Source organism: Eublepharis macularius, chromosome 11 (genome assembly GCF_028583425.1).
Source record: "Eublepharis macularius isolate TG4126 chromosome 11, MPM_Emac_v1.0, whole genome shotgun sequence".
Taxonomy (NCBI): Eukaryota; Metazoa; Chordata; class Lepidosauria; order Squamata; family Eublepharidae; genus Eublepharis; species Eublepharis macularius.
In genome coordinates, this window is record NC_072800.1 from 85,634,896 (window position 1) to 85,652,033 (window position 17,138).

Below are 17,138 nucleotides of genomic sequence, written 5' to 3' on the forward strand. Positions count from 1 at the left end.
TCCTCTCTGCAGTGGAAGCTTTCTGGGTGACCTTGGACTGGTCATACACTCTCACCCTAACCTACTTTGCAGGGTTGTTGGGAGGATAAAAAAGAAGAGAGGAGAATGATGTAAGCTGCTTTAGATCCTCATTGGGCACAAAGGTGGGGTATAAATGAAATAACCAACTAGCTAAACTAACATGCTGATTGGGTCACTTTTTCTCGGTGTATCCCACCTCAAAAGGTTGTTGTGAGGATTAAATGAGTAAGGGAGAATCAAGTGTGCTCTCTGGAGCTACTTGTGCAGGATAAAAATACATTAGATACAAGTTTTTGAACTTAACTGAGTTTTTAAAAAGAACATCTGATGTATCCTTTAAGAAACTTGTAGATTTGTCAATATATGCTCTGAGGATTGTGTTTGGTATGTGTCAAATATGCCAAAAGTAAAACTGAAAAATTTTAACAGCAAGATTCCAGTCCAGAAGCACCTTAAATACCAACAAGATTTCTAGGGTTTAAGCTTTTAAGCGTCAAATTCCGTTTGTCAGATACAAGTAGGAATGGAAATCCCTGAGCCCCTATGTCCTGGTCAGAATACAGGAGGGGTATGTCAGAAAGGGACATAAGACCCTTATCTCACTGCAGATGCTATTTTTTTTTTGCATTTTCTGCCCATAAGCATTCCCCCCCCCTGACTCTGATCAAGCTGATTGCATTTTGCATTGTACATTTGTATCCTGGCTCCCTTTGAGTTTCAGCCAGTTCCTAGAGAGGCGTAAGAGGTGACGTCACACCATCACCTGACAGCCACTCCTTATGTCCCCGCCCTCCAGGCTCCCAGTCATTGCTGTGCCAGGCCTGGCAACCCTACATCCATCCTTCAAAGTGCAACTGCCGCAGATCTCTCGGTACATCTTACACTCACTAATCTTGCCTTGGCAGTGGCAACTAGAGATGGGCACAAACCAAAAAGCAAACCACATGATTCGTGGTTCGTAGCATTCCATGGAACCTCGAACCACAAACTTCTGACCTTTTCCCAGTTCGTGGTTCGTTGTTCCATGGCATTTCAGCCGCTCTACATCAGCTGCTGAAGCCGGTGCAGGACGGTTGAAACAGACAGCCCCTTTCTTCTGCTGCCTGGGCAGCAGAACGGGGCTATCAGTTTCACAGACCCTGCGCTGGAACCGGCACAGGGTCTGTGAAACTGACAGCCCGTTTCTCCTGCTGCCCGGGCTGTCCATTTCACAGACCCTGCACTGGGTTCAGCCAATGGCCTGAAACCAGCACAGGGTCTGTGAAACTCCGAACCCACGGAACGGCTGGAAAAATCCGTTTGTTCCGGAAAACGTGTTCCCACGGAACGCGTTTCGGTGCAAACGAACCAGCCATTCTGTATGGTATTTTGTTCCATGGTTCGTTTTGTGCCCATCTCTAGCAGCAACTGAGGATCGCTGGGCACTCCTTAGGGGGCTGAATGTTTATTGCACTCTCCCCCCCCCCCCAATTAGGTTATTGTGGATGGGGTTGCTAGCAGGGATCAATTTAAACTTGAGAAAAGCATGCAATAGGAAAGGGTTAAATGCTCTCCCCACCCAAGCAGTCCTTCCCTAGTCTTCAAGGCCACCCAATGTGGGCCAACTAATTTTTTTTAAAAGCAGAAGATAACTAGTCTTGGGATTTTCTACATCACGTGTAGCATAATCCTAACATGAGATTTTGAATCTGTTTCCTGGCTATTTTATCGGACAGAATGGAGTCCTGTTTTTAACCTTTTATTGCCCGTGGTTTCAATCGGGGAAATTTTATTACTATGGTTATACGTAATAATTCCCCCCCCCCATAAGCTGCCTTGTTTTAAAAGTAGAAAAGAGCAAGAGTCCAGTAGCACCTATAAAACTAACAACATTAGTGAGCCGTGGCTCACGAAATCTCGTACCCTACCACTAATTTTGTTAATCTTGTAGGGGCTACAGGACTCTTGCTCTTTTCTACTGCTACAGACAGACTAACACGGCTACCCATCTTGTTTCCAAAGGAAGCTTATAAGTATTTTAAAAGATAATAAACAAGCATAAGAAGCAGCCTTATGCTGAGTCATTGGTGCCTCTAGTTCTATACTGTGTTTTCTGAGTAACAGTGATTTTTCTCCAGGTGAGAGAGGTTTTTCCTGATATCTAAGGTCCTTTAACATGAGATCCCAGAGGTTGAACCTGGGATTTTCTACATGTAAAGCGTGCAGTCTTCTTGAGCCACCATTCCTGCCTTTGACATATTCGGTGGGGTGATTAGTTTATTCGTTTTTTAGTTATTGTGACATGACTTTTCCATTGGAAGCAACCAACTTCTTCCCAGAAGAAGACAGCAGATATAACACATATATTTCCAGACAGGTTGAACTGTAGTGGCGAATAAACCAGGAGTAAAACTGAAAATAAAATAAAGGAATTCATAATAGTGAAAAAAATACATGTTTGGTAATATATTTTGTACATCTTATCCTCTGCATCATATAAAATACATGAAGCTTCAAACATATGCTAGAACATTGAAATGAATATACTATATTGTGGGGGGGATTATTTCCCCTCCCTTAAAATAAATATCATTCAGCACCCTAAGAAGCCATTTCTGATGAATGCCAATTGTTGTTTACAGCTGTTGTTTACATTTTATTCATTTATGATATTTATTTTACTTCATTTATACCCTGCCTGGGTATAACGGGATTTGAACATGTGACTTCCAGAGCCTATACACATTGTCTATTTGTTATACAAACCTTGAGGTCAGAGTGGGGGAATGCCCAAGGAAGTTGGTTGATTCAGTCTGGGGAGAAACTCCTTTTCCGCTCCCTTATACAGTTGGAAAAACCCTTGCTGCAGGAGGGGACTGCTTTTAAGTAACCAAACCATTGTGTGTTTTTGTGTTCAGAGATTGATGTATGGAAGACTTTATAACAATGTTTTACACAATCTTGTCTTGGCAGCTCGGAGAGATAGTGTTCAGTCCCCCCCCCCCTGCTTCTCTTGCCAAGGAGACAGCCAGTGCCTCCGCTCTGATTACTTGAGTGGAAGAGGGTGCCAAGAAGGGAAAACACAGTTCAGCTCTTAGGGGCATGCTTTGCCCGATGTCTGACCTTCTGTGCTTCCAACATCTTATTGTCCACTTACACGTATTACAGTTCTCCCCCACTCCCCACAATTGTCAGTGAATTGAATTTGGAATTGTGGTATTTGAAAATGTCAAGGAGAATCAATAGGAAAGCTCATGGGGGCCGATCTTGGTGCACTCGGTGCATTTTACAGTAGACTCAAAACATCTTCCCTGATAAATCGCTTTGGGCTCTGCACATGGTTTTTGCCCCAATCCTGCAACGCAGCGTGTTTCCCAGACTTCTGACAGCTGTGGCATACTTTCTTTTGTACGGCCGAAACAGTTAAATGAGGGTCCATGGCTCAATTGTAGAGTGTCAGCTTTGCACGCAGAAGTTCCCAAGTTGAACCCCGAGGGAGCATCAAAATTTTTTTTAATAGGACGTATTTGATGTTCACTTACTGAATTACTGTCGCCTCGGTGTTGCCATGCCTGTCAAATGTAACAACAGGATTGGAGTCCAGTGGCACCTTAGAGACCAACAAGATTTTCAGGGTATAAGCTTTCAAAGAGTGAAAAACTCCTTTCTTCAGACACAAAGAGTGGAGATCCCTGATTGGGGTGTGAAGCAAAGAACAGTGTCGGGATGTATAGATGCAACAGAGCTTGATTAGAGCAGAAAGTAGCATCTGTAGCAAGATAAGAATTGCCCAAGGCTGTCAGATGAATTTTGTGTGTGGGATGAAATCTGAATTTGATGACCTCTGTTTGGTAACAGAGATGCTACCAGCCTCTTGGATGTTTATGCCGCTCTACTAATTATGTTTGATTTGTATGTGTGATTTCCAAGTAATCTGTTTCTCCTGTTCTGTTTGTTTATCCAACAATTTCACCCTGGCATTTTGACACAAACTTATACAAGAGTAGTTTCATTGATTTGCATAGCTTTTCCTTGAAGTTACTGGGTTGGCATATCCTTGGCTGGAATATGAGTTTTTAAAAAAACGATTTCTCTTCCTATGTAAAAGAAACAGGACTTCTTTCTTCATGAGTTCCTTGAGATGATTCAAAATAATGTATCTTGATTGTGTTCTCTTACCACATACATCTGACTTAAAACGTATTATAGGGTTGTGCTTTACTAGCAATTCAGGGAAAGGAATGTAATAACAAGTATTATCCTCTGTGAATGATTTCCCTGTCAACTTAACTGAAGTTTTTCAACAGATCAGATTGTGATGGGGAATAGAAAAGAGAATCTACCATGTCAGGGGGTGGATCCCACTGATCATTTCCACCGATGGAAGTCACTTTTGTCTGCAAAACGGAACTTTCCTGGACCTTTCCACCCACCCTTTTCTGCATCCCACCAACCTCCCAGAAATGTGAGGGCCAAGAGAAACCCCCAGGAACCGTGACTTGGGGCTCTGCAGCAGGAGGAAGGAATCAGGAAAATTCAGGCTTCCCTTCCTGCTAGTGGAATCGATCGCGGGGATTTAGCCCCACCTGCGCAAACTGAGATTTTGGAGTCACAGTGTGGTTGTGAGGGCTCTTGTTTTTATCACTTGTGAAGGATGTGTTTTTCTTTAATTGGCAAACTGTTCTGTTGTTGTTGTTTTTTAAGGAAGTGCTTTAAAACCTGGCGTACCTTTGAGGTAATTTGTCAATAGTATCATTACCCCTATTGCCATGGTAATATTACATCAGCGTTGAGATAACCGCTTAACAGATGGAGGGGGTTGCAGTCACGGAACGCATGCAGCCCAGCACTTCAGCAATGCAAATAGAGACATGCTTGCTGAACCTCCAGTTCTTATACAGAGGTTTGCTTTGTGGTCTCTGTGGACGTCGCTGTAAACTATAAACCGTTGGCTGAACGTTCCATTCATTTATTTTGCAGTTACCCTGTTGTCTGCTGATTTTAAAAAGAACCCAAAGGGGTCACGGTTCTTTGGGTTAAAATCCCAGTATAAGAAAAACGTTATTGTTCTTCTGTCCGCAGTTCAAAGTATCACTCAGCAGTGGCAGCACATGCAAAAGCAAGCTGTGCGCTGCCTGATGCCTTAGTGCTCATGTGCATACATTTATGTGGATACATGTGACAGATAAGCTGCACTAACCCATCCACTCAGAGTTAACTTTTAGAGATCACAGCTAACCTTGTAGGGGAGAGCAGAACTCTGAAGAAGGCAAAACCAGGATAAAAAAGGGGCAGAATTAGAAAATAGGTACCCCTTGGTATATGGGGACAGTTGGAACATACATGATTGCAATAGTGGAGTGCAGAAATGAGCATCCTGGGAGCCATAATTTTTTTAGATCACCAGGACAAGAAAACACCGTGACCGACTTACTATCACAATCTTTAAGGACACAGTAAAGCCAGAATCTACTATCAAACAGCTTTTTTATGCAGAATCAGTAAATAACAGAAGGCAAAAATGTCTGCATCAGCCAGTTGATAGCATCATACATTTCATAGTTTTTAAAGTGCATACGCGCTTGTAAACTTCTAGTTTCAACGTACAAATACCAGCTTTAAAGGGACAATGCCTCCTTATCAAACAGTAATCTGTACAATAAAGAATTTATGTGGTACATTCCAGAGTAGAAATTTATCAATATGCAGTCAGTAGTTCATAAGCAATCATATATACAAAATTTTCATATCATCAGTAACCGCAACGGGTTTGCTAGCGAGAAATATCCTGTTTCCGTTATCCCTTCTTCACGGCAGTTACCAAGAACCATAAATTAGAAATCTTCACATATTACTCTCCATGCACAGTGGACATTCGCTCATGGGCGTTTTTGCCTTCTCTTATTTACTGATTCTGTATAAAAAAGTTGTTCGATTGTAGATTCTGGTTTTACTGTGTCCTTAAAGATTGTGATGGTAAGTCGGTCACGGTGTTTCCTTGTTCTGGTGGTTTCTTTCCGTGGCTCTCTCTTTCCCTTGGATAATTTTTTTAGAGACAGAAAGAGAGCGCAGATTTTCTTTTAAAGGTAAACCTCTGCATATGCTCAGGCAATATCATCTTGACCTCGTCTTTTCTGGGGCTTGTAGGATAAAAGATAGGGATTGCTCAGATCTACCTGATTCACTTATTTCTCCTCTCAAAAGACTTCCATATTACAGCAGTGGATGTAATGGAGACAAAAATTTTGAAGACAAAAATTCCCGCCATCTCCAGGTCCCCGAAATCCCTCTGCTGAGTGCATAGGGAATGTCTGTTCCTTAAGGTGATCTGATTGGCCACTTGGGATCATTCATTTTCAACAAATGAGATGCGTTTTTTTTCCTGTTTCTTATGATTGGCTTTTTCTGAGGTTTCAGTGTCTGCTGCTTGTTTCTTACGTGGTTATGGTTATCTGGCTTTTGCAAGCTTGTAAATATTTTTGATGCTGCATGTTTTACTTTGCAGGTCTATGACTGTAATAAACGATTGATTGATTGATTGATTGATTGATTGATTGATTGATTGATTGATTGATTGATTGATTGATTGATTGATTGATTGATTGATTGATTTTGCAAACTGCCTTGAGCCACCATGGAGGGGATATAACTGTTTTAATGTATAAATGGTTTTGTGGATTTTTTGGGTCCTTTTTTGTTCATTAAGGGGTTTTCATTTTAAATCTTCCTCCAGGCCCAGGACATGGTGAGGCAGAGACAAGGGAATGCATCTACTACAATGCCAACTGGGAGCTAGAGAAGACAAACCAGAGCGGCGTGGAGCGCTGTGAAGGAGAGAAGGACAAGCGGCTCCATTGCTATGCTTCCTGGAGAAATAATTCCGGTTCTATTGAGCTGGTGAAGAAAGGCTGCTGGCTGGATGATTTCAACTGCTATGACAGGTGATTACTGAATGGGGAAAGGGGAAAGGGGGGCTTGTTTTCATGGGGGTAAAAAAAGGTGTGCAAGCACCTAGTCATTACTGACACATGGGGGGGGGGGGCGTGGCATCACGACGTTTTCTTGGCAGACTTTTTTTGGTACTGGGTGGTTTGCCATTGCTTTCCCAGTCATCTACACTTTACCCCCAGGAAACAGGATACTCATTTTACTGACATCAGAAGGGATGGAAGGCTGAGTCAACCTTGAGCCAGCTACCTGAACCCGGTTTCCGCCAGGATCGAACTCAGGTCATGAGCAGAGCTTGGGCTGCAGTACTGCAGCTTACCACTCCGTGCCACGGGGCTCTTTGGGAAAGAGAGAGCCTTTTCTCAGTACTCTTTCCCTGTTCTCTGCTCTTGGTTGCTGCAGTGAGGAGCTGTAGGTCATATGGACGAACTGAGTGGTCAGAGCCAGACTTTGGCCGTTTCCACACGGCTTACCTTATTCTGCAAAATAGCGAAATCTCACGAGAAGACGCAGTTATTGTGTCTTCTTGTTGCAATAACAGCGTCTTCTCGCGAGATTTTGCACGAGATTTCGCTATTTTGCAGAATAAGGTAAGCTGTGTGGAAACGGCCGTTCAGTTGAGGAGCTAGATCTCAGCTAGAAAATGTATATGCTGTTTAGAAAATTTATATGCTGCTTCTCCAAAATATTTGCTTGAGGCTCCTCACCCAATAAAAACAACGCAATAAAAACAATTAAAAAGAAAAGCACAGGAACAGGCAATAACAGCAAAACCACCCAACAGACTGAAGCGGTAGAATTTTGATGTGGAAAAAACGGGCTGTACCATTTTGAACAGCAAGTAGGGAGAATCACATTTTTAATGCTCCTCCTACTTAGGTAAAAATATCCGATGAATACATTAGCTCAACCGGAAGAAAGGATATGGCCTGGCCCGTCACATTCTGTATGCTATTATTGTACTTGCAAAGAATCATTAATGTGAAGGAACTTTGAAAAAAAAGTAATCTTTCATCCGCGCCTAAAGCACTATAGACCACTCTGCCACCTCATTCTGCTGTATGTCTTGACCAGGCAATTATCCTAAGAGTAGCTACAAAATTCTAGTTGCTGTTTGTTTTTTTTAAAGCAATCCAGCCATTTGTTGTGTCAGTGAGGCAAAAGTTAAAGGACATGTCCTTATAGCAGCCACAGTATAATCATAGTATCTTTTCACATTGTTTAAAAAATGATTAAATATTATCCCCTTACAGTTCTACCCCAAAATTCAAGTTTTCATAGTAAGAATGACCCGTTGAACGCACTATATTTCGACGAAAGAATATCACCACTCCCCCCCTTTTTGTTGCTTCTTGTTTCTTCAGAAAGCCTTTTCCTCCCCTCTCCCTCAAGCTCGCATTTCTTTAACTGAAAACAAAACACGAATCTTGTGGCACATTGAAGACTAACAAATTTCTATTCTAGCATAACCTTTTGTGGACCTAGAAATCACATCTTCAAATGCAGGAGGTTGAGCCTCTGTTGATAGACAAATATATAAATGGTTATTTGAGGGTGTGTGTGTAAAAAGCAAGGTCAAAGGGGCATGAAACGCAAGAGGTCCAAAGCTTGACATTGTTAGGTGAAAATCAGATATGATCAGGAAAAGTACAATGGCCATTCCCAATAGCATTAACCAGTGGCAATGCCATATCCCTCATTTTGCTAGGCTGATTAACACCTGTAATGGCTGGAGAATCGCTAGTCTTTGTTTAAGCCTTGGGCAATGCAATCAAGTTTCTTGGTAAATTCTAAAATAGTAAAAAGTCCAGTAGCACCTTTAAGACTAGCCAACTTTATTGCGGCATAAGCTTTCGAGAACCACAGCTCTCTTCATCAGATTGCATCTGACGAAGCTTTCTTCTTCTGTTTTTTCCACTGTTTCCTGTTGCATTTTTTTCTTCTGTACTCTGTCTTCATTGATGCTCCTTTGTATCAGATCCCTTCCACTTTCTTCACACACACAACCCCCTCCTTAATCTTGTTTGTCTCCCTTCTGTGACACTATTTCCATGCTTTTGCCAGAACTACCTCTGCTGCACATCTCACACTGTCTCTGGTGTCTCTGGTTTCATTCATTATAAACTAATGCTCCCACCCCACTTTTTTCCTTTTTTTTCTGCAGACTGCGTAATGTTGCTTCTCTCATATTATTCAGTCTTGTCCGCAACATGTTTTCTACTTTTAATTATTTTCTTCCTTTGCTATTCCTTCAACAGTTACTACTAATAGGTTGGGGCTGGGGGAGGTCCAATATTTTATTGATACCAATTTGTTCTTCATTAATCACCTTTTTCTTCTGGCTGTAATATTCCTGGTTCTAATTCTCCCGTCTTTCTGAATCTTCCTTTACCTCTTTTTCTGCAGTTCCTGAGGTTACTTTTCTTCTTGTAGTAAAACCCACCGTTTCTTCTCTTGGTCAATTCCCTCTTCCAGTTTTTTTTAGTATTTAGTATTTTATTGCTCTTTCTGTTCTTTCCTTTCTTGCTGATTGTGTTCAGTCTTTTTATTTTATGGTATTCTCTTTTTTGCTTTAAATGTGTTTCTTTCTCCAGTTCCCAAACAACAATCTTTGGATCTCAGTATCTTCTTTCCTCTCTAAAGAGCTTGATTGACTTGTCTGTTCCAAATGCTTCCGTTTTCTTTTTGATAGTTCCCTTTTGTGACCCCCTTTTTCACTCTTGTTTTTTAACTCAACATCTGACTGAGGATGCTCTGTGTAAAATCGCTAATGATAATTATATGTGGAGTCACAAGGGCTATCTTCAGTTTTTATTCTGTTTGACTCTTCTTTATCCTTTGAGGCTATTTGTCATTCTCTGATCTCTGTTCTTTGGAGTTTGGTTGTTCCCCTTAGTCTTATTCGTATCTCACAAAGTCTTTTAAAGGTTTTGTTAATGTCTCTTTTTCTTCTGAGTTTTCCTCTTTCTATTGGTGCTTTCTCAGGGCTCAGCTCTTGACCCCTTTTGGCAATCTGATTTCCTCTTTGGCCTACAGTATCTCAGTAATGCCGACAATATCGAACTCTGTCTTTCTCTTCTCGCTTTTTTCTCTCTGTGTTCTTACTATTGCTTCCAACTGTCTTGCAGCTATTATATTCCAGAGTTCACAAACTCAGTATGCAGAAGATAAGATTTATTGTCTTTCACCTATATGCTTTCACTTTCTCCATCTCTTTTTCTCTCGATGGGCAGGATGGCTCTTCAGTCATTTCCACAAGTTAAAAACTTTTGTCTGATCTTCTTTTCCATGCACAGCGTTTATGTACACTCCTTTATAGCCACCTATGCAGCTTATGGAGGGTTGCAGCCAGTCAGATTAGATCGTACTGAACTAGATAAACAAATGGTCCCACTTAATATAAGGCAGCTGCATAGGTTTAAATGTTGTCACTTCTCTAGCGAACATCTGTTCGTTCTCTCACTTGCTCTCATATTTCATGAGTTTATCGTTTCTGGACGGTGCCACTTTAAGCAGAATTCGACCTTTCTAAATGCACTGAAGCCAGTGGACTTAGAAGGGTGTAAATATGTTTAGGTCTGCACTAGGACTCTATGAAAACCCTCTTTCAGACTCTCCTTCTATCCTGAAGAGTTAGCCATGTTAGTCTGAGGTTGCAAAATAGTATATTTTAGTAATATTTTCCTTCTATCCTGTCTTGATTAGTGTAATGTTTTGCTTACCGATTTTTAGTTAAACGTATTTTATTTATTCTTCAGTTTTTTTCAGGTTTCATTCATGCTAGCATAGTGTTCTCTCACTATCCATTCACCTTCATATCGTCACACCTTCTTAAGTCAATTCATGGCCTCACTGCCTTGTTTTTGCCTCTTGTTCCTCTGTCGTCTCATCCTTGGCCCAGCCATTCATCACATAACCACCTTTTTACTCAGCCTCTGCTCTCTTGTGCTATTTCCAGGGCTGTATTTAGGGGGGTCAGGGAGGGGTTGCTTGCTCCAGGCACCGCCAAAGAGAGGGCAGCAGGTGTGGCTGCTGGTCGGGAGTGTGCTGAGCTGGTGGCGACAGCGCAGGTGGATGCATGCACAGGAGGGCTGGGAGGCCACTCATGTTGCCTGCCGCTCCGATGGGGCGGCCAGGTTGCTGGCTGCTGAGCTGGCTCTCCTGCAGTGGCTGCTGGCCGGGGGCATGTGGAGCTGGTGGTGGCAGTGCGGGCGGCTGCATGGGAGGGCTGGGGAGCTACCCGTGCCACCCTGGGGTGCGGCTGGCTCACTGGGCTCCACAGAGCTGGCCCTACTGCAGCGGCTGCTGGCTGGGAGTGCGCAGAGTTGGTGGCGGCAGCGTGGGTGGCTGCGCGGGAGGGCTAGGAGGCTGACCGCACTGCCCTGGCCGCCTGTGGCACCAACGGGACAACTGGGTCGCTGGGCATTGAGCTGGCCATCCAGCTCCGGCAGCGGCTGCTGGCCGGGAGCATGCTGCTAGGTATAGGGTGGGGAGGTGAGCAGCCCAAATCAAAGGAGCGCTCCTGGGGGGGCGGGCGTGCCCTGTGTGCTGACATCACTTCTGGGAAGTGATGTCATCGTGCTGTCCTAGGAGCGCACGTGTGGTGACAGGGGTGCCACTTGCCAGGAGTAGCCTGCAACCCCCGCTATGCCACTGGCTTGTTCTTCTCTCCATGTGACCCTCAGGCATAGAGCTCTTTCCATTTAGACATATGGCAGGTCACTTCTTCCTCCACCGAGCGATTATTTAAAAGTTCGTTCCTTTTCTCTTCCGTTCTCCCTCTTAAGAGTGTTTATTGACCAAAATGCAGGCCATTAGTTCTCTTTTTAAAAAGACTGCACTGTTTGTGTCACATCCAGTTATCGTGATATTTCCCTTCAAACCCATTCTCTTTTTTTCTCATGCTCTTATCAAGATCACATATTTGCAGGGTGGTATTGTTTTATGTTTTAGGCACTTATATAAACAGTACATGATGGTGATGGTGAACCCTCCCCAACTTCCACTAGAACTGATTCTGCTTGGTCTGTTCTACTCCAAATGGAATTCCACAATATAATTCCTAGATGCTGTGACTGACCCAAGGTCATCCACTTGAAGCCAGCTGGGTGACCTGGAGTCAGTCACAGCTTCTAGGAGCTCTTTCAGGCCCACTCACCTCACAGGGTGATTGTTCAGGTTCTTAAGTTGTCCTGAAGGGTGGTATATAAATTTAATGTTGCTGTTATAATAAAGAAGCCGGTTTGGTGTAGTTTGGTTTGGTGTAGTTTGGTTAAGAGTGCCAAGACTCTAATCTGGAGAACCGGGTTTGATTCCCCACTCCTCCCCTTGAAGTCAGCTGGGTAACCTTGGGCCTTCACAGCTCTCCTAGAGCTCCCTCAGCCCCACTTGGCGTGAGGATAATATTGTCGTGAGGATAATAACAACACACTTTGTAAACCACTCCGAGTGGGTGTTATGTTGTCCTGAAGGGTGGTATATCAATCAAATATCATCATCATCATCATTAAACGCTTCCCCTCATAAAATTACTTCCTGACTGCTGACCTCCCCCCTCAATTTAGTTACCAATCCTTCTGCATGGTGCAATGAAGTTTAAGCACTGTAAAAGAATAATTTTGTGGAGCAATTGTAATACAACCAAATCCATTGCAGGCCTCACCAAAGCATCTCACTCTTGGGTCAGGAAAAATTTCACAGGATAACTTGAGGTCATAATGGAGAAGAATATCCCATTAAGAAGAGCCCTGATGGATCCGACCAGTGGTCCATCTAGTCCAGCATCCTGTCTGACATAGAAATGGGCATGACGAACCATGCCGGTTCTTGGTTCGCAAACTGGCGGTTCATCAGAGCCCATTTCTGATGCACCACCACGAACTTTAGGCTAGTTCGTTTTTTTGGTTCGTCACTGCAGACAACCTGGTGCCGATCAATCAGTTTCCTAGGCAACAGGGGATGAACTTCCTGCAGACCTTCTGCTGACCAGGAAGTGACCTTCTGCTGGCCTGGAAGTGACGATTTGCTGACCTGAATGTGACATTTTCACAAACCAAACAAACTGGTTAGTGAACCAGAGCAGGTTCATGAAAGTTCGTGATTCGTGAAATGCGATGAACCATGAACCACATGGTTCGTTTTTTTCTGGTTCGTGCCCATCTCTAGTCTGACACACTGGCTAACCAATTACTCTAGAGGGCCAACAAAAGGGCATAAAGTCTGAGGCCTTCCCCTGGTGTTACCTTCTGGCACTGAGACTCAGAGGTACACTGCCTCTGAATATGGAGGTTCCCTTTAATCATCACAGCTAGTAGTCACCGATAGACGTCTCCTCCATGAATCTATCTAATCCTCTTTGAAAGCGGTCTATGCCTGTGGCTATCGCTACATCCTCCGGCAGTGAAGTCTACATCTTAATCACTCGTCGTGTAAAGAAATATTTCCTATTTATTCATCCTGAATCTACTGCCCATCAACTTCATTGCATGCATGGCCTTGAGGTTCTAGTATTTTGAGAGCGGGACAAAAAGTTCTCTCTGTCTACTCTCTCTACCCCATGCATAATTTTATTTTCCATTAAATAACTTGACATCTCTCATTGTGTCTGCGTATTGCGTTTAATGCCGGCTTTTCCTTTTAGTTGGAGAATCTATTGGAGGAAAGCACTCCATGGTGTTTTCGCACAGCTGAAAAGCGCAGCCGCTTCTGACGAGCTCTGCAAAATGTCCCGTACTGTCATGCAGAGAGCAGTATGTTCTTCCAAGAGTTGTTTGCTGCTGAAAAGGGAAACTGAGTCATGTGTCTCTGTGTACTGGTTCAGAGGAACTCATTGGGGTTAAGGGGATTGCTTTTAGAGAAGCTGTTTCCATTTTACCTTCCCCTTGCAGTGGTTTATGCATGTATGTGCTTTATATTTCCCTACTTGAGAATTCTCAGCCTTCAAACATAAACAGTTTCTGTAGAAAGGGATTGAGTTTTGAATTGACATCTGGTGTAACAAAATGTTCTATCTCATTAACCTGCAGTGGCTCACTCACACAGTGCTGGTGGTGGTACTGGTGTCGATGAGAGAGGCGCATAAATGTGTGGATTGGGCCCATTCTACTGTGGAGGAAGGAGGGTGAAAGGAAACCAGTGATGTGCATCTGGATATTTCCCTTTTATGCCTTTAAATTAATATGTCAAAAATGGAAAAATCCTGTGATCTCTTTGAGGGTTCAAAGCAGGTTATGCTGTATTAGAAACTTTCCCTCTTTCAACGTCAGTATTGTAGAACTAAGAGCTCATTCATTTGTTGCGCTCTCTTGCTGGAAAATACACACCCATGCACAGTGCTATTCGTGTGGACTGTGTAACAGCAGATAAATATACTCATGGAGGTCTCATCAGTGGTGTTGGTGAACAGAGAGTAGCCCCAAAGCACAGGCAGTTATTTGTGCTTGTAAGTCTTCGGGCATAATTTACGAATGAGCTCAGAGTTCTCTGTGCGATAAACTGCAGCTTATCGCATATTAGCAACGCAGTTACCATAAAACATTCTTTCTTATCATAGTCGGTTCATCACCCGACAAAGGCAAGCAGATCAGACTGCCTTAAAAAAGAAAATCTAGGGTCCATTACGGTGTTTCTGTAGAGAAATTCTATTCAGTAATCTTGATCCCTTGAAGGACTAGTTCGTGGAATTCAGGAATAACCCTGAACAATTGTCAAGAGTTAGTGTAGCGTACTTGTTAGTAACAACATAAGCTAGGAGCTCATATTTACGTTCATCCGTGGTCCCAGTGAGAAAAGCTGTGAACTCGCTGGTTATCCTTCTCTCAGCTGCAACCTCTGCTCAAATTCTGTAATATATGAATGTTTCCTACTAGCATACCACATGTGTGTGTGAGTGTGACGTGCTATCAAGTTTCGGAGGACTTTGCAACCCCATAGGGTTTTCAAGGCAAGTGAGGAACAGAGGTGGTTTGCCATTGCCTGCCATTGTGTAGAAACCCTGGACTTCCTTGGTGCCCCATCCAAGTACTAGCCAAGGATTGACCCTGCTTAACTTCTGAGATCTGACAAGATCAGGCTACCCTGGGCCATCCAGGACAGGGCTGCATATCACATTGCAGACTTAAATAACATTTTCCCTTCTTTGGAGCATAACGCTCTCTTCTAGATGAAAGAGTATCAGACAAGGGCTTGGGACTGGTTTGCTTCCTTTTAGGCTGTCCCTTTGTGCCACAAATTAATGTGTGTAGACAGGTTAGTAAAAATGTGTTGTGGGCTAATAGCTCTGGAAGGACTTCATTTGTAAGGTCGTCTGATAAGCTTGTAAAGATAGCAAAGATAATATGGGTAGAGCTCTCTGAGCACTTAACAACTCATATTGGTGCAGTCTTATTAAGAAGGCTAGAGGAGTTTGCCACACCAGCAGCTGGAGGATTACGTCTAATAATATTGCTGGTGACATCAGCGGGGATGGATGTTGCAATAAGGAGTGCTATGCCTGTAAATGTCACCCCCCTCCCCAACCATAACAGACCAAAAGCACACGCATCTACATTTCCTGGAGGTCATTCCCTGATGGCCCTTCATCTCCTGTCCCCCTTTTCTGTTGTTTCTCCTAATATTGGGATTTAGAGTATAACTTATTTGGAGCTTGCTTTTGTTTACTCCATTTATATATTGACCTTCTACAAAGGGAATAGCATACAATTTAAAACACTGAAACAAACAAAAGGAATAGAACAATAAAACCTACAGAATTATCTCTGGCCATTGTTAGTAACTTTACAAGCTGATGGCATGAACGACCTGGCCTGGCCTTCTTTTCCTTTTGCTTTAAAGCATAATGCGCATTGATAACATTGGGATCCATGGGGTTACTTGGGGGGGGGGGGGGCAGGCGGACACTCAAGGATTTGACCGTGTTAAAGAAACATGACTCTTTGAACACGCAGAATTAGGGGCATGGTTCTCTGGATTTCGCCCAATTATAACAATCTCTCGCAGGCTAACGTGATAACTAAACACTTAAAAGTTGTAGAAAATGTAGTAAAGTCAAACAACCTGGAGGGCTAATTTAACTTACTTTATGTACGTTATTCCTGTACCGTGCATGTAGGATGCTCTCAAGTACTTTAATGATATGAAGCTGCCTTATTCTGAATCATACCCTTGGTCCATCAAGACTCTCCATGGTTTCATAAGAGCCTTTCATACCACCTATTTGTTTGTTTGTTTGTTTGTTTATTTATACTCTGCTTTTCTGCCCTCATAAAGAGCACCAAGGTGACTAACAAACTAAAACATACACAATAAAACGTTATCTTAAAAGCCATTAAAACCGACCAATACAAATCATTAAAACAGTTAAAGCTAGAGCCAAAATACACATACAAAAACATTAAAACAGCAGTTAAAACACCTGATCCATAACTGGAAATGTTGGGAATTGAACCTGGGGCCATCTGCAGGCCATGCAGATGCTCTACCACTGAGCAACAAACTCCACCCACCCACCCACCCCCCGTTCCAAGAACCCCCATTGGTCCATCAAGGTCATTATTGCCTACTTAGACTGGCAGCCATTCTCCAGTTTCTCAGGTAGAGATCATTCACATTGCAAAAATATCACTGGTATCACAGGCTAGTGAAATAACAAATTTCAGGTGTGCAGGGGGGAGAAATACATACGCCTCTGTAATTTCTTGCATAACATCTAGCAAAGCATAATACCCCCCCTCCCCTTGAGAAGAGCAAACATTCTTAAGATCATAATATCCAAACGCAAATGGTGTATCTTTATCTAAGCTCAAGCAAACGCGGATGAAGTATAGCTGAGCTCTTGACTCAGTCCGTTAGTGAAAAAACTTTTTTTTTGCATGACACGTTTCCACATTAGAACTTTTGAGGATGGAGAAGGTAAATTAGGAGCACGATACGCAATACAAGATACCAAAAAGGGGTACTGTGTGCCTGTTTGTCTCCCTTTAGGAGAAAACCAGAAACTTTTCAAAGGCACTGTAGAACACATCAGAATTGTCTCAAACAAAACACTAATAGTAGAGAAAAGACAGAGGCAGTCTTCCCTGTTAAGCCACAGGGGCACTGCTAACTCTGTGTTCTGCAGACACTTGGCAGTATTTGATTTGTAGAAGCCCCATCCACACGCAATGTTATTTTGCAGATAATGCAGAGATTGA

At 42.9% G+C, this 17,138-nt stretch overlaps 1 protein-coding gene across 1 annotated transcript in view; it reads left to right on the forward strand.

The window, feature by feature from the left end:
- The window catches only part of ACVR2B (activin A receptor type 2B), a 156,540-nt gene that overhangs the window by 111,109 nt on the left and 28,293 nt on the right, over positions 1 to 17,138 (forward strand). The window contains exon 2 of the mRNA XM_054991009.1: positions 6,734 to 6,941. Coding sequence (XP_054846984.1) covers positions 6,734 to 6,941 — 208 coding nt within the window. The remainder of the gene's footprint in view (positions 1 to 6,733; positions 6,942 to 17,138) is intronic.